The sequence below is a fragment of the Felis catus genome, chromosome B2 (assembly GCF_018350175.1).
Source record: "Felis catus isolate Fca126 chromosome B2, F.catus_Fca126_mat1.0, whole genome shotgun sequence".
Taxonomy (NCBI): domain Eukaryota; kingdom Metazoa; phylum Chordata; class Mammalia; order Carnivora; family Felidae; genus Felis; species Felis catus.
In genome coordinates this window covers 120659144-120680761 of record NC_058372.1, presented here as the reverse complement: position 1 = coordinate 120680761, position 21618 = coordinate 120659144, and the positions used below count along the sequence as shown (strand labels likewise).

The window sequence follows — 21618 nt, the reverse complement described above, 5'->3', positions numbered from 1 at the left end:
TTATTGCATTCGATTTTAGCTAGCTCCCTGATTTTCCATGCAACACGTCTTTTGCTATAAGGTTATAAGCTCCTGGATAAAATACACATTCTTGTACATTTGTCAGAGCTCTGAGAGGATCGTAAGCACTGTGGGCTTGGAAAATACTGTTCGTAAGAGGTAGGAGCTATGCCTTTTCCATCAGGGATCGCGTGCACGTGGGACAAGCACCACCATCTTGAGCTACCAAATCCAGATGCAACCTGGGAAATCTCTCAACACAGTGCTCATAAAGACCATCCTGCTGACTGCACTGTTCATCCAGATGAGCATGTTACCATCTGTGCCCAACATGGTGCTGGCGCATAGTACATGCTGAGCTGTTAAATGAGCAAATGAATTAAGCATTTGTTCCGCTAAACTAAAGAACATGGGAATTCAGCAGTACATATTGAGCACTTACTCCATGCTGGATACTTCAGAGTGCAAAGCAATATGTAGGACATTATCCGTGTCTGTAGATTTTACCAGATTTTACCAGAATCGAAATAATTATAAGATGATCGTTTAGCAAACGTGCTACAGCCGGGTCCAGGGTGACTAAGAGACATGCATGCAATGCCGATACATATTACCAACTGGTGGAGAGAGACACGAGTTCAGGAAACCCAGGATGGAGGAGGTGGCCGGGGATATAATGCCATACTAATGCCCCTGGGGCAGCTCAGCCAGGTTTTGATGGATTCTGGAAGATAGTAGAGTGAAGCTGAGTCAAGAAGGTATAACTGAGGTCAGGGCATTTACAGAGAGCATTATAAGCAGAGAAAACAGCTTGCGTACAAATTTTGAGAAGACAAAATGGCACATTCAGGGACCTCCAGCTATTTCTGTGTGACGAGAGCACAGAGTTCAAAGAAGGGTGGAGGGCAGAGGACGACAAAGAAATCTGAAGATGTAAGCAGGGACCATATCACAAAACCTTTGTGTGCTAAGTATCATGAGAGGAAGCATTCTTAGGAAGAGACCATATCAGTTTAGCGAAACCAAGCAAGTTTCTGAAAATGATGGTAGTGGGGACAGAATTAGAGAGTTCTAGAAAACCTTATCTGCATGTCAAAGTCCTCCAGCTTCATGGGGCCACCATTATTTTAATATTTAAATAAACACAGTTCCAGCCCCCATGAGGCTAAGTCCACATGTTTTCTTACTCGCCGCCCTCGCTGTGCACACACAGAATACCTGAGGAGCCTTGCTGTTCTTCTGATCAACTTCCTGTCTCCACTGGATTCTTAACCTTCACTTCCTACAATTAGTCTTTTTCTCTTATCTTTGCTTTGATCCATGCGCAGATCATGGCCCTTTTTCCTTCACATTCTCAAATCCCATTCATATAAGCTCTTTGTGGATCATTACTACGATTTGTAGACAGCTATCATCCAAATAAATGTTTGGTGAGCCCATTTTTAAAATTATCCTGTCAAATCTACCATAGGGAATTTCTTGTAAACCAACTTTCCTAAAATCTGTAGGCCTGTGGCCCTTTTGTTCCCTTATCCCCGTCCTCTCCCCCACAACTTGATAACCTGTCTGGACCTTTTCTTCCATTTCTCCATTTTTCTTCAATTTCTTCCATTTCTGGGCATTCTTGGCCAGTCTTTCTTGAATTCTCTCTGTCATACACACACACACACACATCCACACACAGGTCAAAATTCTTCCCTTATGTTATATAAAACATCTCGGCGTTTTTTTTTTTCCTCTCTCTCTCTTTCCCATAGTCCACTTGTATATTATCAACTTGCCCCATACACTTCTCCGTTAACATCCAGATGACCATGCAGGTATTTATTTTTAGTAAATAAAGTGCATTTCCTAAGAGCTTTACATCCACAGCCTTTACAATATTATTTGTTCTCTTCCCATTGTATTTTCCCAATTTAAAATGTTTAAATGCACTACGGATGATTCCCAGTCATTTTCAAGTATGTAGACCCCTTTAACAACTCCTTAAACAACTCTAGATCCTCACATAATAGTTTCTGCCATCTTATATTTATTGATTAGAAAATATAGACTGACAGGGGGCGCCTGGGTGGCGCAGTCGGTTAAGCTTCTAACTTCAGCTCAGGTCCTGATCTCACGGTCTGTGAGTTCAAGCCCCCTGTTGGGCTCTGTGCTGACAGCTCAGAGCCTGGAGCCTGCTTCTGATTCTGTGTCTGCCCCTCCCCTGCCCAGGCTGTCTCTGTCTCAAAAATAAATAAAAACATTTAAAAATTTTTTGAAAAGAGAAAACATAGACTGAAGGAACGCTACTGTGCCATCACCGGAACTTGAACTTTTTTATAATTTTTCCATCACATCTGCATACTGTAATCTTCGAGTACAGATACACGTGTTACTATGTTTTCCAACGTTCACTAATTAAAGATTTTGTGAATTCTCACATGTCCATAGCTCACTCGCACTCGCACACACTGAGAATCTCCGTGGTGGAGTCCTCAGACGTCTCCAGGTGATGTGGCTGCTGGTTTGTTCTCCAGATCACACCCCCTTAACTGTCTGTTGAAAATATCCATAAAAACATGGAAAGAGATGTAAAGTCACAAAAGCATAAAAGCCAGAGATATTCATCGGTGGGTTAGCATTTAACCCAAAGTTAGGTACAAACATGGGCCTGATGTATAAAAGGCAGTAACATTTTAGCTTTGCACAAACTCCCACTGCACATCCCTAATGGAGAGGATTTTCGGGAGCCACATATAGGGAAGACATCGCCACAGACCCCTGGGGCCACTCTGGCAGAGGGTCGAAGCTTTGCCGCACGGTCCGATCTTCCCAGGCATCCTGTTGCTGTTACTTCTCTTTCTCTCTCAGGGGCTACAGTTTCCAAGATTTCAGCAACTCTGGGCAGATAGGAAAGACAGCGGCTCACCGAGTTCTGGAACATGAGATCAGTGTTAAGAAGGGACAAAGCCTGGATGAGCCACTGGAATGGTGCCTTCCAGAAGTTGTAGCTTTGCCCGTACTGGCTTTCCAGACTGCTTTAAATCATGCAGGAATGGTATCTCTTCTTCCTAGTCAGGGGACCAAAACATGGAAGCAATACAAGTCCTTCCTCCGTCCAATGGCGTCCCACCAGAAAAATTACTTCCAGGCATCAGAAATTTGGCCAGTCGCTCTGCACACCAAGTGCTCCCCCCGGTCTCGCTAAGAGGAGTTCTCGACGGCAGCCGGGTGGCTAGAATAAGGTTTGTAAGACACTGAAAACCCGACAGCTGTTCCACCTCCCTTCTCATGTTCTGCCTTTCCTATCTGGGGAGCTAAAATATTCAGAGACTCGCATCTCAGGCTCCCTTGCAGCCAAGTCTGACCAGGGAACCCTCTGCTTCTGGCCAATGAGACACGATGGGAAGTCTTCAGCTAGGTCTGAAAATTAAACTGACAAAGACAGATTAAGAGGGAAAAAGTATCCACGTGAATTTAATGCGAGTTCTACGTGACACGGGAGCCCTCGGGAACTAAAGAGTAAGAAATGGTTAAACCTGAGTGTTGTTATGCTCTGTTTGATGAAGCGTGGACAGCCACGGAGCATCTGACAGGTCGTGTGTGAGGTAAGTGTTGTGAACTGGGGAGACTGGGCAAGGCCTGTTTGTTCGGATCCTTCGTGGTCTCTCTCTGTCTTCAGAGATAAGATTGTTCCCTTCCTGTGGGTGTGGGGAGGGCATCTCCCGTGTAAGGGTGTCACCTGCTTCAGGGGGCAAGGGCAGGGAGAAGGCCAGAGGGACCCTCCTGCTTCTGCCATTTTCTCAAACTCCTTCAGCTTAAAGCATTCAATAAGCCAAGGCACCACATTTCAGGGCTAGCGTATTCTGAAGCCCATCCTCTTCCAGGGTGCTTCTGGAAAGTTCCCTCCATGAACATGCCCAAGAAGGGCAAGCCTTCTTCCCCCGTCATTTGCCTTTGAATTTGGTTGCGAGAGAATCTTAAGCCTGGGGCTGTGGCGGCCTCTTTGCACCTATGGTGACAAACCAGGGGGCAAAAGCCAACCCTCTGAGGAGGCAGGAACAGAAGAATGGATAGAGTATGAATCCTTGGAGACACCAAACTCAGCTCGGTCTTCTCACCAATTAAACAGCGAATGCCACAATGTTTTAAAGCCTTGTTTTTTAGGTTTTGGTTTCCTACGGTCAAAAATATCCTAACTGATCTGGGGGCTGGATACAGAGAAAGCAACAAATCTGGCCACTGGCAAGTAGGTTCTAAATACAAAGGCGAAGGATGCATTTTAAGATTTCTTTTTATAGGAAACATACATACATTTTTGGAAAGCATCTGTTTTCTGTTCTCTATACATTTTGTAAGAGTAGACTCTGAAAAAAGAGATTAGGACAACGCCCGACGACGAGAACAAATCCAGGTGAAGACAGAGCTGAGGACACAGGTGCAGACAGGCCTGTGTGAACCTGTCCTGAGCGTGAGGACACTAACGCCGCCGGAGCAGAACTATATTCTGAGATCTGCGACGTAGGAGAGGCTATTCTAGGTGCACATAAGCAGGACAAGAAGACAGAGAGTGGGGACGCCTGGGTGGCTCAGTCTGTTAAGCATCCGACTTCGGCTCAGGTCATGATCTCATGGTTTGTAAGTTCGATCCCCACGAAGGGGTCTCTGCTCTCAGTGTTTTGGTCTCCCTCTCTGCCCCTCGCCGTTCCGTGCTCTCTTTCTGTCAAAAACAAATAAACATTAAAAAAAAAAAAAGATACAGGCGGGAAATGAGATGGATATGTATGAGTAACACATAATTATTACTAAACAAATAGGGGGAAAGCCAAAATACTAGAAGAAATCTTTCCTGAGTAGAAGAACGCAAGTAGAAGCAGAAACGCGTGGAAGAAACAAGTAGCCAGACTTATCCCGGCGGAAGTCTCACAGTGAAGGAGGGAAGGAAGGGCGGAAAGGCAAAAAAGCGAAAAGGAAAGAAAGAAAAGAATGGAAGTCCTGTGAATAATCAGGCAGAAAAAGAGAGTTAATAGGGCAAGATGAAGGGAAGGGCTAATAAGCCAGTGTAGGCAGCGTCCCCTCCAGGTACCTCCCTAGCCCAGGGAATTTGGAGAAGCCTGGTTTCCGGAAAGTGTGGCTGTATACGTACTGCTAAATCAAACCTGAGATTTGAAAAATGAAAAAGAAAGCAAAGTTCCTATCGCTTTTTGTTTTCGAAAGGCCACACGATAGCAGGTAGAGAGGGAGGCCACATTTCCTGTTGGGCTGAGTTTGATCTTATGCTAAGGGGGATTGGGAGGCGGGCAGGGGGACTAGATGCAGGCTAGTGCCCAGTATTTACCACCACCAGGGGCCCCACACGTGGTCTAGGGCCCAGAGGCAGCATCCGGGACCTTTGGCAGCTGGTGGAAACAGCACACCTCCACTCTCCAAGGGCCATACCCTCTGGGTCTGGGGGAGCTCTCTGGGCCAGCGCCCTTCCCCCACATGACAACCAGGAGTCTGTACTGAGCCCTCCTGGCAGGCCCTGTGTGGGTCCCTTGATGAGTTTTGTCCCTTGATGGTGACAGTCCTACTCTCAAGGCGCTCCCAATCTAAGGCGGGAGACGGGCGCAACTAAATATGATCCAGGGTGCTCTAAGGTCATGGACAGAAAGGCAAGAGAGAGGAGAGAGATTAACGCTAACCAGAGGGCGTCTGGGAAGGTTTTGTAGAGAAGGCGATATTCAAACTGTATCTTCAGAGATGACTCAGGTTTCCCCTAGACTCTGAAGTTAGGGGAGAGACATACCCTGAGGGGGAACAGCTGGAAGAGAAGCACAAGTCTGGGAAAGTGCATGGCATTTTCCAGAAACAGCAAGTAGTCCGGATGGGCTGGGAGGAACCGGTGTCTGGAGACTGTTGTGGGGGCTGAAAACCCGAGTCCCTGACGGGTGCTGCTAAACAGTGAGTCTGAACAGCCAGAGAACACGGGGCTCACGTTTCATATAGAATAAATATATGAATGATAACGAAACGGTTTACGGTGTCTCCGGTGGTGCTATATTAACAGGCTAAAAATAGTGCTGAAAGCTTTATAGAAATGCTAATGCTATGCTGTTCAAAGGCTAAGCATTTATGTAAATATAAAGTTGTAAATGCTAACCATTCCATAATACTGTGCCTTAATCTTAGTCTGCCGACAGAACCTTGGGGAGGAGAGGACCAAGGATCAGTGTTCTGGAGGGCTCTTATCATTCATTCATTTATTCCATCACTCAGCAAACATTTACTGAGTGTTTACCTTGCGCCAAAGACCACAGATGAGAATACAGACCTAAGGAAAGTAGAGTTCTTAGACGTTCGGTTTAACAGGTGGAGACAAATGGGTAAATAAGTGAGCACCTTGAAAGATGACAGGTGCACTAGAAACACATTCTTTGGGCGGCAGGAGCCCAGGGGTTGAGGGGTGAAGCTCGCAAAATAAGGCCGAGCAGCGTGGCCTTCCTGGGGGAGGTGGCGCTTGGGATGACTCTTGAAAGATGAGTTGGGATGGAAGATATTCAGGGAGGAGGAGTGGAGAAAGGGGAGACCACATCTGCAAGGCCATTTGGGGGCCACTGCCAGTTTTTCCCCCCGAGCAAAACGTGAGGTAGGGGGGTCTTTGAAACCTCAGAGGCATTCGCACCGGGGCACGCCGTCCAATTCCCTGGCTGCCTACCAGAGGAACCTGTGTGTGCACGTTTTGCCGTCTGTTGTAGGATTTAGTGAGCCGACGAGTGTTCATGGTGCGCCCATTATGTACCCAGGCTGGAACAGACATATGGGGCAAGAGAGGAAAGCAGAGAGCAGGGAGAAACGCAAATATTATGGAAAATTGTGTCGTGTGCGAGCCAGTGACAGCGTGGTTTCATGTGAGTCACCACAAGCGGCGGACAATGCAACTATTGTGGCCTCGCCTCGCCTGGGGAGGCTCCTGCCCTTTGTGCCCTCCGTGTGGGTCTCCGTGCACGTACGTGAGGCCCCGTGGCTGTGATGGCATCTTCCGCAAGTGCTTTTACTTCCTTACCTTGTAGCACAGGCGCCGTGGCTTCAACAGGGACGCTGCTGGACTTCTGGCGAAGCAGCAAGACAGAGAAGTAGGCATGACCCAGCAGCACTGCGGGTCCCAGGTGTGAGTCCGCGCGTGGTTGCCATTTCTGTGATGTCCACGAAAGGCTGGGAGTTCCCTGTGGCCCCTTTGGGGCCATTTCCTTGAATGTTAAGGAAAGGCCCCCCATTGAGCAAGGCCATGAGCAAATGGGATGGAAATGCTAAACGTCACCATGAACGTGAAGTGCAGGGTGTTTGACTTCAGGGCTGGGTGTTCTTTGAAAAGGTATTCATCAGAATTCCTCATCCTGCCCTCTCCTTCAGGACCGGCTGCTGCTTCTGGGTCCAGCGAGCTGCCCAAACTCTCTCATCTGTGTTTAGGCAGACCCCACCTGCCTGCGACGCACTCTTTCCTCCTGTTCATGGCCAGATTTCTTGAAAAAGTTATTTCTACCTTCTGGCATCCGTAGAATAATGTCTTGCTTTTATCATCATCATCAAAAAAAAAAAAAAAAGTCCACTTTTTATGTCTCTTCACTGTTTTTTTATGGTAAATTAGCACCAGGAAAATGTCCTGTCGTGGAAGTCCTGAGGTGTCACAGGGCTACAGTCTAGGGTGATTAGGGACTAACCTTCCACGGGCTCGATGGAATTCAAAATCCCAAATGGGCAGCTGGAGACTGTAAGGGAACTTCAGCAGTAACAAGGAACAGCACCAAGATGAGTGAAATTTGTTTTGGTCGGGATCCCTTAAAGCATATCTCAGGGAGGACAGGCCCCTCCAATGAAATACACACAGTTAAGCCCTTAGCTTAATTCTGTGACATATCACCCCTGTTGGTATGCCCCCTGTGTGGGAATAGGGTCATAGAATGTCCTCTGCACCCTTTAAGATTTTAAAGGCCAACTCCCTAGATAGACAGACAGAAAGATAGATATAGATAGATAGATAGATAGATAGATAGATAGATAGATAGATAATGTTGTGATATATAAAAAAATGTTTAAACTCAGGGCGCCTGGGTGGCCCAGTTGGTTGAGCGTCCAACTTCAGCTCAGGTCACGATCTCGTGGTTCACTAGTTCCAGCCCCATGTTGGGCTCTGTGCTGACAACTCAGAGCCCGGGGCCTCCTTCGGATTCTGTGTCTCCCTCTCGCTCTACCCCTCCACTGCTCATGCTCTGTCTCTCTCTCAAATTAATTAATTAATTAATTAATTAATTAATTAAAAAAAACTTTTACACTTGTAATTTTGTAAAAAGACTTGTTAGTAATTCATATGGAAATAATTTTATTGTAACCCTGAGGAATTCTACTCAGCGCTAGCTGCTGGGTATCTAGAGGGACCTTGACAAACTGGGATGGTTTCCAGACCCTTTGCACACATCCCAATTTGTCCGTGTCCCGTGAACGCTGACTAAAAGAATCAGCATATGAAGCTAAGTCCAGAAAGTGGACGAAGAAGCTGGATCTCTCTTCCGTCAGGAGCATTTCCCCCACAGTATAAGGAGCAGGCTTTGTGACTTGCCCACCTCAGACTCTGTCTGAAGTAACATGATAGAGCAGCAAAGGAAGGGAATCTGGTATGTCAAGAAGTCTTTCTTTTGGTAGGAAAACACTATCTCCCAGCTAACAAAGGGGGGAAACAAGAGGGGAAGGAGAGGGCGAAGTGGCAAGGGCAATCTTCTGCCACTCAAGCAGTTGCAGCATCTATTCTGCCACGTCCCTGACTCAGTATCCCCTCATTGCTGCCCTGTGTCACTCTAAATCCACTCCTGGGGTGCCTCCCTCAATCTGCCTTACAAGTGTTTCATTCTTCAATGTCGTTTATTTTTTTTAATATGAATAGCAGAGGCCAATTGCCAAAACATAATAAAAGCTAATCAGTATGTCAAAAGTAGATAAAATTGGGGGGCCTGGGTGGCTCACTCAGTCAAGCATCTGACTCTTGATTTCGGCTTAGGTTGTGATCTCACAGTTGGTGGGTTCAAGCCCTACACTGGGCTTCATGCTGACAGTGTGGAACTTGCTGGAGATTCTCTCTCTCTGTGTGTCCCTCCCCCACCTCAAAAAGAAATAAAATAAGAAACTTAAAAAATAATAGATAAAATGAACAGTGGGATGTAGAGATACGAAGTAATACAATATTCTTATCAAAATGTGAGAATTTGACCCGATTCTCCTTGTCATAGAGAAATATGTTGCTGAGGATTTCAAGATCACATGGGGGGGAAATATGTGGAAATTTAGCACATGAATGATCTTATAAGAGAGTACCTTTTTTGTTGTTGTTGATTTGTTTATTTATTCTGAGAGAAAGGGAAAAAGTGGGGCAAGAGCAGAGACAGAGGAGGAGGAGGAGGACAGCCTGATGTGGGGCTGGAACTCACAAACCATGAGATCATGAACTAAGCTGAAATTGAGAGTCAGATGCTTACCCAACTGAGTCACCCAGGAGCCACTATAAGAGACTACTTTAAAGCCATTTTGCACGTAAAAACTAAAACACTGCATAATAAATAATAGATAATAGAGATATCACCAGAATTTTGGGTTTCTTGGGGGCAACTATATAACTACATCTGGTTGTCCTTATTTCCCTCTGTGTGTGTGTGTGTGTGTGTGTGTGTGTGTGTGTGTGTGTGTGTGTACTTCCCACTACCTACAGAAATATCTTCCATGTACTGGTGCTAAATATTTGTTTTTTACTTAGCTGGATAAATTGCTAATTTAATTTCACTTTCATGGTTTATGTTCACTATGCTCATGAATTACTTTTATTGTGGGTTCTTGCACTTTTATTTGCTCCTCTATCTAAATGTTCAGTCCTTTTTAGATTTATTTTTTGAAGTCACCTATGTCCCAGGATCCTGGAGATGTAAAACACCTTGGGTATTTCTGGTGGGAAGAGACTCAGACCAACTTTATTTGACCTGCTTCACTTCCTAGAGCTGAACATCATTTTTAACTCCCCCACCACAATGACAGGCTTAAATAGCCCTTGCTCAGCCTGTGATAATTGTGTGCCCATGCACATTTCTAGTCTATTCTGTACACATCTCAGTTCTGTTCCTTCTCCAACTCCTTTGCTGTTGTCTGTCTTCTAGATGTCGGCATTCCCCAGGTCCCAGGACTACTCCTCCTTCTTCAGCTCTTCTCTTCACCTCCCTACCTGATTTCATTCATTCCCCTGCTTTTAAATCCCAAATAAATGCTGCTGAATCCCACGTACATATTTGTCCACAGGGTATTGAACATTATAAAATCACTCAACCAACAGGTCAAACCAGGAAGCCATCTTGGGCTCTGACCCACCTCTTCTCCTTCTAACTCCCAATTCACAAGCAAGTGTAGTTGTTATTACTTCCAAATTCACTTTTTTTATTTTAATTTTAGAGAGAGAGAGAGAGCACTTGTGAGCTGGGGAAGGGGACTAGAGGAAGAAAGAGAGAGAGAGAGAATCTTAAGCAGGCTCCACACTCAGTGCAGAGCCCGATGCAGGTCTCGATCCCATGACCCTGGGATCATGATCTGAGCCAAAATTACGAATTGGATGCTCAACCAACTGAACCACCCAGGCACCCTACCTCCAAATTGACTCTTGAATCTGTCTACGTGTCTCCAGGTCTACTCTGAACATCCAAGCTACTATCATCTCTTGTCAACTCTAAGGCAACACACTTTTCTCTGTTACCAGTCTTGCTTCTGGAAGAACTAGTCTGCACCCAGCAGCAAGAAACTTGGTGTCAGTCCCCCCATGCTATTCAGTGTGCATTGGCCCCATGATACTTGGAAAACAATAGAAGGTGTCACTGTGGGACACCTGGGTGGCTCAGTCGGTTGAGCGTCCGACTTCGATTCAGGTCATGATCTTGCAGTTTGTGAGTTCGAGCCCCGCATCAGGCTCGCTGCTGTCAGCCTGTCAGCACAGAGTCCATTTCAGATCCTCTGTCCCCCTCTATCTGCCCCTCCCCTGCTTACGTTCTCCCCCGAAATAAGTATTTAAAAAATAAATAAAAGGTGTCATTGTGACTTGCAGGGCTCTGTTTGAAGTGTGCCCTCTGTGGCTACCCCGATTTACTGGATCCTATTTACTTCTCCAAGCTGGGGTTGCACCCCACATATGATGTGCTAGCTGCCCAGCAGTTCCAGAATTTGCTTTCCTGTGTCATGCCTTTCAGTTGCAAACTACTGTTTCCTGTGCCTGCAGTGCTCTTCCCTGCGCTGCCCTCGGTTACTTTTTGTTTCGTTTTGTTCCTGTTTTGACAAACTACAGATATACACATATAATAAACACCCTCCTACCTACTTCTGAAAATTAATGCCTGTTAACATTTTGCTATTTTTCCTCAGTTGTTAACATTAAAATAACAAAACAAGACGAAGTCCCTTTTGTCCTTCTTCCCCCAAGTCCTATTCCCCTTCCTCCGTACTCACAGCAAGTAACGGATGTTGTTGGTTCCCTCCCCTGCATCCATTTCCTTCTTCCTTCTTTCTGATACAACCTTAACTTTGTTAAGGCATACGCGCGTGCGCATGTGTGAGCGCGCGCGCGCACACACACACACACACACACACCCCTCATATTTCAGCAAGAGCCAACTGTGGCCAGATGTGACCAAGGAGAAATGAGAGCAGGTTTCCTGGAGGTCGTGGTTCATTTTTCCCCAGGTTACACAAGGGGAATGGAGGTTTCTACCCTTTCTACTCTGCCTTGGAGGTTTGCCTTTAGAGAAAAACCTGCCATGGGGCCCGAGGAACTGGGCTGGCTGAATTTCTGATCCAACACCAAAGCAGGAACCAAACGGGGTTGCTCTTGTTTGTTCAGTCTTTATCATCTGTCATCTGCTTATCTTGCGTAGCTGTCTCCTGGCCACTGAAAAACAACAGTGGCACCACAAATAGAAGGAAATGACTTCCGAAATGTCCTCACCCCTCTCCTCCAAAGATGAAAGAAAAAGGATATTTCCATTTATATCTAATCATTTTTGTTAATATGTTACTTTACTATATTAATGTGCGTGTGTGTATACTCAGTGCTCCGAAAAGCTTACGCACACAAGCTTGAGTCTCCATTCAGACATAAAATGTTTAAACTAATGGTGCAGAACTGACCTCTCTGTCTCTCCTCTCTGCCTGTAGGTTGCGGCATGTTTACTCTCCTGTCGTCCGTCACTGCTGCTGTCAGTGGCCTCCTGGTGGGTTATGAACTTGGGCTCATCTCTGGAGCCCTTCTGCAGATAAGAACCTTATTAGCCCTAACCTGCCACGAGCAGGAGATGGTTGTGAGCTCCCTCCTCATGGGGGCCTTGCTCGCCTCTCTCACTGGAGGGGTCCTGATTGACAGATATGGACGAAGGGCTGCCATCATCTTGTCATCCTGCCTACTTGGACTCGGAAGCCTGGTGTTGATACTCAGTTCATCTTACACGGTCCTCATAGCGGGACGCGTTGCTCTAGGGGTTTCCATTTCACTCTCTTCAATTGCCACATGTGTTTACATCGCAGAGATTGCTCCCCAACACAGAAGAGGCCTGCTTGTGTCACTGAATGAGCTGATGATTGTCATCGGCATACTTTTTGCCTACATCTCAAATTATGCGTTTGCCAATGTTTCCCATGGCTGGAAGTACATGTTTGGCCTTGTCATTCCCTTGGGAATTTTGCAGGCCATTGCAATGTATTTTCTGCCTCCAAGTCCCCGGTTTCTGGTGATGAAAGGACACGAGGAAGCTGCTAGCAAGGTTCTCAGAAGGTTGAGAGCCGTCTCAGATACAACTGAGGAACTCACTGGGATCAAATCTTCCCTGAAAGATGAATATCAGTATAGTTTCTGGGATCTGTTTCGATCAAAGGACAACATGAGGACCCGGATAATGATAGGCCTAACATTGGTATTTTTTGTGCAAGTCACTGGTCAGCCAAACATATTATTCTATGCGTCAACTGTTTTGAAGTCCGTTGGCTTCCAAAGCAATGAGGCAGCGAGCCTCGCCTCCACTGGGGTTGGGGTCGTCAAGGTCATCAGCACCATCCCCGCCACTCTTCTTGTAGACCACGTTGGGAGCAAAACCTTCCTTTGTATCGGCTCCTCTGTGATGGCAGCTTCATTGATGACCATGGGCATCGTGAATCTCAACATCCCCATGAACTTCACCAATATCTGCAGAAGCCATAGCCCTGTCAACCAATCATTGGATGAGTCTGTGTTCTATGGGCCCGGAAACCTGTCAGCCAGTGATGACACTCTTAGAGAGCTCTATAAGGAGCTCACTGCCCGCAGCCAAAGCTCCCTAATGCCCATGAGAAATGACATGGATAAGAAAGGAGTGACACACTTACCAAATACTGGACTGAGCCAAGCTCAATACCAGATAGTCACAGATCCCGCGGACGTCCCAGCTTTCTTGAAATGGCTTTCCTTAGCCAGCTTGCTTGTTTATGTTGCTGCTTTTTCCATTGGTCTAGGACCAAGTAAGTATCCTATTTTTTTATTCCTTCCCTCTTTGCCCTTATGAATGCTAACTTGTTGCCTTTGGCCATCAGAACGTCTTATGGCTATGGTACCTTGCACATAAACCTACTAGACGTAAGATGGGGATAATACTGGCCACCTGACATTTCTACTCATGTGGAAAGTATGCTTGGCTCATACCTCTCTTGTGAGATGTGCAGGGCTGGTATTCAACAGAAGGATTAGTTTTCCATTATCTGTCGCAGGAGGATAATTTAATAGCAATTGATTGGGGATAAACCAGACCTCAAAAGATGAGTATTGTGCAAGAAATCTGTGTTTTATGAAAGCAGTTTACTGGAATAACATTTTCTCCCATATCATTCCTGAGTGTCTTCGTGAATGGAAGAAAAAAATCAAGCTTTTAGATTTTCTCAAAGACACACTGGTGGATGCATTCAGTGATAATGAAGAACAGGGAACGATGAGTTGGGAAGGCGGGTGGATTATTCCTGTAAGTACTGTATGTTTTATCACCAGAGTAACCTCCCTGAGCACTTTACTCATTAAGCAGGAGAATGGGAGTCAAGTTACTCCCATTCAATACAATATAAACAATTTACAGGGAGATAGCTACACGGTTGTTTTATTTTATATAGCTGGTCTACTCCAATGACAAAGTTCAAACACTTGAGCAAACTCTCTACGGTTTTCTAGAACAGGTTGTCGGTGGCAGTTCCTCGTCTTTTAGCCTCACACACAAAATCCAAACTTCTCTTTAGGGAAGTATAAGTCAACTCCTACAGCTCTCCCTCTCCCCCATTCTTTCCCTCTTTCCCTCTGGCTTTCTTCCTTCCTCTCTCCCACAAAGTTTTGCTGTTGTTGTTTACAAGGATCAGGAACCAAGCAGAGTTGCTCAGATAAAAGGAAATATTGGAGCTTAAGAACATGAGAAGACATTGGTTATGTTGAAGGAGAGGGAATCTCATGGACAGATTTAGGTTTCTGGTTCCGGGACCTGACAATGTTCCTAGAAAGAAAGTCACTTTAGGCCTTGCTCTGGTGATCTACTGTTAGGTCATTAACTATTCGTTCAGGTGATATGTATCAAGTGACTCATTTTTTAATAACAAACAACTATGCTAGATGTTGAGGAAATCGTAATGAACAAGACAGACACTGTCCCTGTCTTCAAGGAGATGATACTTGAATTAACGGAACTATATTCCCTGTGTCTGCTTCTTTCTGGTCAGCAACCAGCCGATTTGGCCTCCTTAATCTCAGTTAATTAGTACCTGGACTTGCACATGACTTATATGGCCTCTACAGCTGCTCTCTTTCCTCACTTTGCAGCCTACTCCCACATCTAACTGAGATCAGTCTCTAGATATTGATTCTTTCAAATTCCAGAGAAAGAGAAGGAATCTGATGGGCTCTGTCCTTTGCGACGCAGTCATAAGTGGTTGTTCAGGACACCTCTAGGCCACATGGTCCAAACCATGGACGACCAGAGCTGGCCCTTCATCTGGCACTGTGAGTTGATGGATTTCCTTCTAAGGGACTGTGCATGGGCAGATACGAGTCAATTCTACAATACCATCAGCCTCTGACCTCTCTGACTTGTTTCTGAACCCTGGCCCTCCTTGTTAAGACTTAGCAATGGCAAATATTATTAATGAACAGTTTCCTGAAAACAGGTTTCGACTATTATTTCAGGAATCAGGCATCTTGGGTGTGTATCTGTGGGACACTTATCTTAGTTAGTTTGGGTTGCTATAACAAAAGACCAAAGACTGGATGGCTTAGACAACAAACATTTATTTCTCATCGTCTGGCGGCTGGCGAGTCCAAGATCAAGGTGCTGGCAGACTTGGTTGTTGGTGAGAGCCCCCCTCCTGGTTTGTGATTGGCCATTACCTTCTTAGTGTGTCCTCACATGGCAGAGGGACAGAGAGAGAGACAGAAACAGAGACAGACAAGAGAGAGCTAGCTAGCTTTCTCATGGCTCCACCCTGATGACCCAGTTACCTCCTAAAGTCCCTACCTGCAAATGCTATCCCATTGGGAATTAGGATTTCAACATATGAATTTTATGGGGAACACAAACATGCATGCGGTGCAGACAATACTTACGTGGTTACTCTGATGCACAAAGCTAATGAAATTCGAGAGAGCATCTTACGCTTTTATTCCCAGAAGCTCCTTGAACTCCACCAGAAGGGCAACATATAAGTGTTGTCTCGTACCAAGGAACAACTCAAGCTCCTCTGTGAGCTTTTCCATATGAAGGTGTACAATAAGTTTTACTCATATGATAAACTTCAGGTGGTATTGTCTCGTTGATTTCCTTTGCCAGCGTCTTTTTTTCCTATACGTTCATCATATAACTAAAAATCTTCTTTACATCAATTTTCTTGACCCAGTCTTTTACAATATCAAGAATCAACTAAGAATCTAAGGAAAGGTGAGCAAAAAGGAAAGGATGCTTTTCTTGCTTTAAGTCAGAGAAACTTTCAGGTGAACAGAGGTGATGATATGGTACATATTATATCAGACATTGATCATAAACCTCCAGAACCCACATACTCATGGTATGAGCTCCTACTCCCTTTCTGTCTTTACTTTTTGGGTAACTTTGAAAACACGCAGCAAATTCTCCGTCACTAGCTTCCCATTTGATACATTATTGTATTAGAGCAAGAATTCCCCTTTTCAGCAAACTCCGTTTGATTTTGGAAGAAATTATTGGGAGCTGTTTGTTATTTACCCTTTAGGATTCTTGAAATAGTGTTCTCTACTCATTCTTTCAAAATACAATTTAGGCTGTAGATCCAACTCATACGTATTGACACCTATTAGGTCAAATACTGTGCTAGGAAGGTTTTACATACTTTGAAGTATTTCGTTTTACCTTCAGGACAAGCCTGTGAAGAAAGAATGGTCACCAAATTTTACAAATGACGGTACTGGGTCTCACAGAGGCCAACGAAGTGACTTGCTCAAATAATTGAAAAGACTCGTCTTCTGAAACTCAGTGTTAATCCTCGTCCCAGGCAAGAATAAGCAGGCCTCTGTTGGTCTCGAAAATAAATGTTAATTACTTTTAGTTCCGTCCTCCATGAGGACGCTGTAGAGGCAAGAATGAATGGAAATCGTGTGTCATTGCCCATCACATGAGGCTGTTTCAGTGCTCCACTCTGCATTTTATGCAAGATAGAGACAGTCCCTCTTTTTCAGAAGCTCTGCTGGGTAAGTGAGCATGTACATTTATGAGGCTGAGTTGCAGGATAAGAGAGAGGGAGGGTAATGATAAGAACACAGAAGTTTCTGATGTGTACTTACTTGAATGACTGAAGTTGACGAAGATAATGTTTACTGGTTGTTTGGTTAGATTTCAAGCCCGGCCCTAACAAAGACTGAAATAACAGTGAATTCAATAAGATAGGAGTTTCTTTCTCTCTCGCTTAGTGACTGGGCAGTTCTGGGTGCTGTGGAGGCCTCCACGGTCAGGTACCAGAAGCCCCTAGATGGTGTCCCCCAAACCTCCTTGTAGCTAGTACTGCCTTCTTGGTTCTCTGTCCATCATGCTGTCTCTTTAAAAAAATGAAGATGTGTTTTAAAATTTCATCACCCTTTTCTGATGGCTAATGGGCCCTTGGGAATCAGTGGAAGATGCAAAGTACAGTCAATTAGAGGGAGGCAGGGCATAGGAAGGCCTGGGTAAGGAGGGATCGTGAGCAGCTCTGTCGGGGAAGCAGGACCACTGTAAGTGATAGGGGACAAGGAACTTGTCACAAGGGTTGCCCCTCACACAGAGCCCCGGGGAAGAAAGGATGGCCTCAAAGCCACGACAAACTGGAATCCGCGAGAAGAAACTGGAGCCCACGTCTGTCTCCCACCACATCGACTCTGATGACTCTGGCCACCCGCAGAAAAGCAGGTGTCCTTCTCCGTAGAGCCCTGACAGCAGCAAGAGAGGCCAGAAGAGGAGACTGGGTGCCATTGGCTAGTCCTCACGACCAGCAGGGAAAGGCAGCCGGTCCCAGCCCTAGTGACGTCTAGGACCCAGCAGAGGCTCTGATGTGTCACTTTGGCCTTCCAAGCCTCGTGCAAATTTCTCTTCCGGCCAACCCTCACCAGAACTACCCAGGGGAGGGAACTCTGGGAAACACAGTTCCAGCTCAGCTCAATGGACGCAGTACAAAACCGCCATAGTAATGAACTCCGGACTAAGAAAGAATAGATGTGAATGTGGCCAAAAACATTCCAGAAGGTCAAGGGCCCTGAATGCTGTCTTCAAATGCCGTGATAGATATTTATTTCTGTTATTGTTTCTCTTATTCCTGTGATAGATATTTATTAAGTTGTTAACATGTATGACTAGCTTCCATTCCATCTACTTCTGAAAAAGAGGTGAGATCATTAAATTAATGTCTCTTGGCTTTCGTTTCTTCAGCTATAAAACAAACAAACAAAAAAGACTCTTTTGCTAATGCATTATAAAAGCCTCCACATCTATTTTCTCAGGAATGTTCATCATCTCCCTGCAGCTGATGACTCTCACTTATCTCTAGTTCTATCGTGGCATATGACTTCGAGCTCCTTTTTTTCCTAACGAGTACGGGATTTTTCCACTTTGACGCTTCACTGTAAGCCCCATGCAAGAAGCTCAGTGCTGAATTCTTTTCTCCCTGAGACCAGGGGGCACGGCCCTTTCTTTTCCACGCTGTCTGTCATTCAGTCTGATGCTCTAATGCCTTTTCCCAATCCAGTCAATGACCAAACGCTCTTGCGTTGCTGCTCACCAATGCCTCCTGTGTTAAGGTTTTCCTTCCCGTTTCTGCCATCGTAGTCGACCCCTTAGGAGCTCGCTCTTTGATTCCCGGCAGGCGCTTCGTGTAATTCTCTTACATTGCAGATCCTTCCCATGCCCTCCCGTCCCACATAGGGGCCCCCTTAAACACCATGTTCCTCATATCACTACAGCTCACAAATCTTCCATGGTTTCCTGCTTTCTACCACATCAGAGAAGTCCAATGCCTTTCAAGATGAAACGAAGATTAGACATTCCCTAGTCCAACGTATTCCTTTTATAGAAAAGAAAGAAGTCCATGAGATTGAGGGCACACAGACGTGGGACCAGATCCCCAGGCATCTGGAGCCTCAGCCATCCTCTTTCTATTACTCCCTCACCCATCACTGAGGGAAAGATGGTATGATTTCCAAGGCCCTCCATCATCTCCCCAGCTCCATTTTGTAGTCAGTGGCCTTGTGCTCTGGTGCCACCACTCATACAGAAGCACGTCTAGACTCCGAATGGACAGCAAAGGAAGGGGCAGCCCTGCCCTCGGGTAGCGAGGTCACGCTTTACCTCTCGGCGCTGCTGTATCTCCACGGCTCCACACCCCTTGTTATGGTTCCTTTTCCTTCCCCCTCCCCTCTTCCCAGATCCCTCCTATCTTTAGAGCTCAGTATAAGTCTCGTCTCCTTTAGGAATTCACTCGGGTTCTTGGAGGTCTTTGTTTGTATGCACTACGAAGTATTTCTAGTGGAGAGCGGTCTGGTCCGGGGCCACGGAAGAGCCTGAATGTAAAATCAGAAAAGCTGGGTTCTTCTAATTCCAGCTCTTCTACCTACGGGCCGTGCGATCTTAAAGCCATTTATCTTCTCTGAAGCTGATTCTAATCTATGAATTGTGCGTAATGACCCTTGCTCGATCTCTCAGGGTAGAGTGAGTGCCAAGTGAGTTGAAGCACGGGCGACTGTTTGGGATGCTGTTGAGTCTGGTGTAAGTGGAAGTCACATGTGTGATAACACCACCGAGGCCTTAATGATGAAGTGTACTGCTTCGTTGTGTTTGTTTTGGCTTATTAACCAAACATCGTTATTAGAATAAGGCCTTTGGGGGAAGAAATGACATCTCATGTTATTTTTTTTCCTTCTCCTCCTTTAAGTGAGCACTACAGAAGTCTGTTTGAAAACCATGAAGGAAGGCATGTGTGTTTCTAAGAGGAGGAGTTGGGGGAAAAGGAGTTTTAAAATGAGACACAAACGTAAGAAAGATCTCGAAGTGTGGTTTTTACGTGTGTCAAGCCTTCCAGGGCAGGCGAGGCACCATATGAGCTATCCCTGCTGGCCACCATCGCGAGGCTCTTTGCGGAACAATCCATCACTTGGGCATATTTCCAAAATATCTCTTTCTGGTTTGGCCCGTCAGATACGATATAGGGAAGTGAGGAGGCCTTGAAAAGAGGTAGTGGGAGGCACTTAGGGCTTTTCTTTGTCAAGTCGTGAAGCATTATTGGGGAATTTCCGACTCAGAGTATCTAAAAGTAGCCCCAGTTTTTCTTGGACATCTCTACCTTTTGCTGCTAGAAAGAGAAGAGAGTTCTTTCTGCTAAGGAGGTAGAGAATCTCATGGTTGAAGGAGGTTTGGGTGTGGGAGAAGAAATGACCCTTTGTCTCATGGTTTCCCCAGCTTATAATTGCAGTTCCAACGACTGAGCTGGGTGACATGTAGGTAACAAGATATGGGTTCAATTACTAAGAAAAGGAAAAGTGTGGATTTTGGAGTAGGGTGCGGCCTGGAGGTGAATCTCCACTCTGCTAGCTGTGCAACCTTGAGGAAGTTAGTTAACTTCTCTGTGCCTCATTTTTTATCACTTGTAAATATGGATATGATTAATAACTAAATCATAGCCTTGTTAAGATTAAATCGGCTCATAATGAAGTCCTTAAAGACTGGCACTCAGAGTGCCATATAAGTACATGTTGAGTAAAAGAAATAAATAAGCTTAGGGGTGCCTGGGTGGCTCAGTCGGACTTCGGCTCCGGTCATGATCTTGCGGTTCGTGAGTTCAAGCCCCCACAGGGCTCTGTACTGACAGCTCAGAGCCTGGGGCCTGCTTCGGATTCTGTGTCTCCCTCTCTCTCTGCTCCTTCCCCACTCATGCTCTGTCTCTCTCTGTCTCTCAAAACTAAACATTATTTAAAAAAAAAAAAGAAAGAAAGAAAGAAGCCTAAAGATTGGGTATTCACTCATGAATCTGTGGGGGCACGCAGTCTGAGGCAGAATCCCAAATCTTCCCCTCTGGTGAGAACCAGTGGTTATTTCATACACGTGGTTTGGGTTATTGATTCTTCTAGAGTTTTCAGAAGGGATCTGGTAACTGTCCTTTTTTTTCTTGCCAAGAGTCAGTCATTTATGTCTGTATATTATGTTGTAGTTTTTTTCTTTTTTTTTTTTTAATTTTTTTTTTCAACTTTTTTTATTTATTTTTGGGACAGAGAGAGACAGAGCATGAACGGGGGAGGGGCAGAGAGAGAGGGAGACACAGAATCGGAAACAGGCTCCAGGCTCCGAGCCATCAGCCCAGAGCCCGACGCGGGGCTCGAACTCACAGACCGCGAGATCGTGACCTGGCTGAAGTCGGACGCTTAACCGACTGCGCCACCCAGGCGCCCCTGTAGTTTTTTTTCTTTTTAAAGAAAACGTAACCTAGGAATCCCAATTTGGTCACCAAAATTGTATTCTAGAGCATTAGTATAAACCTTGCCAGCCAGTTGGAGTTTAAAGATTTTTATTAGGAGCAAGGTTTTCATACCAGATCTTGAATGCATAATCAAACTTACTAATCTGATGTGATTATTGCCCAGGTATTTCATTTAAAGAGTTTATTGCTTGTAATAGATGCAAATCCTTTGTGTATAAAGGGAGTTAGCTGCTTTTCTAAAGTAAAATTGAAAGCAAGATTAAACTGTTTTTATTAAGTCTTCTTAAATCTGGATTGGCTTAGAACAACATTCCTTAATTGTATTAGATCACAACATAGTTTCTTCAGCCAAAAAAAAAAAGTGTTTCTATTTTTAGGTTAAAGTACATGCCCTACATCATTTTGTTTTCTGGTCCTCTGTTTCCCTCCGTGTAACATCATAAAGCTCGGCCTAGAATTTGAATTCAGGAGGGGGCATGAATTTGGTCCGTACCAAGTAATCTTATGTATTTTATTGTATGCGTCTAATATACTATTCAGGGAAGGAATCCATAGTCTTAATCCGCTTGCTGAACGGCTCATGGCCTAAAGTCTCTGCCTTCCATTTTTCTGTTATTCATC

The 21618-nt window shown here is 45.2% G+C and overlaps 1 protein-coding gene and 1 long non-coding RNA gene across 4 annotated transcripts in view; one reads left to right on the top strand and one right to left on the bottom strand.

Annotated features, from left to right (window-relative positions):
* SLC2A12 (solute carrier family 2 member 12) overlaps positions 1–21618 on the top strand; it is a 59733-nt gene that overhangs the window by 7446 nt on the left and 30669 nt on the right. For 2 of the 3 annotated variants that reach the window (XM_019831260.3, XM_003986576.6), the window contains exon 2: positions 12193–13524. In XM_019831260.3, the coding sequence (XP_019686819.1) occupies positions 12193–13524 (1332 nt within the window). Of the gene's footprint in view, positions 1–12192; positions 13525–16421; positions 17932–21618 lie in introns of those variants that run through there. The other variant, XM_019831261.3, reaches the window with a different exon arrangement.
* LOC109499903 lies at positions 1798–11622 on the bottom strand. The gene is made up of 3 exons (XR_002157476.3): positions 11488–11622; positions 7028–7741; positions 1798–4702 (listed from the first exon to the last, which is right to left on the bottom strand). It is a non-coding gene; the product is annotated as an uncharacterized LOC109499903 (long non-coding RNA).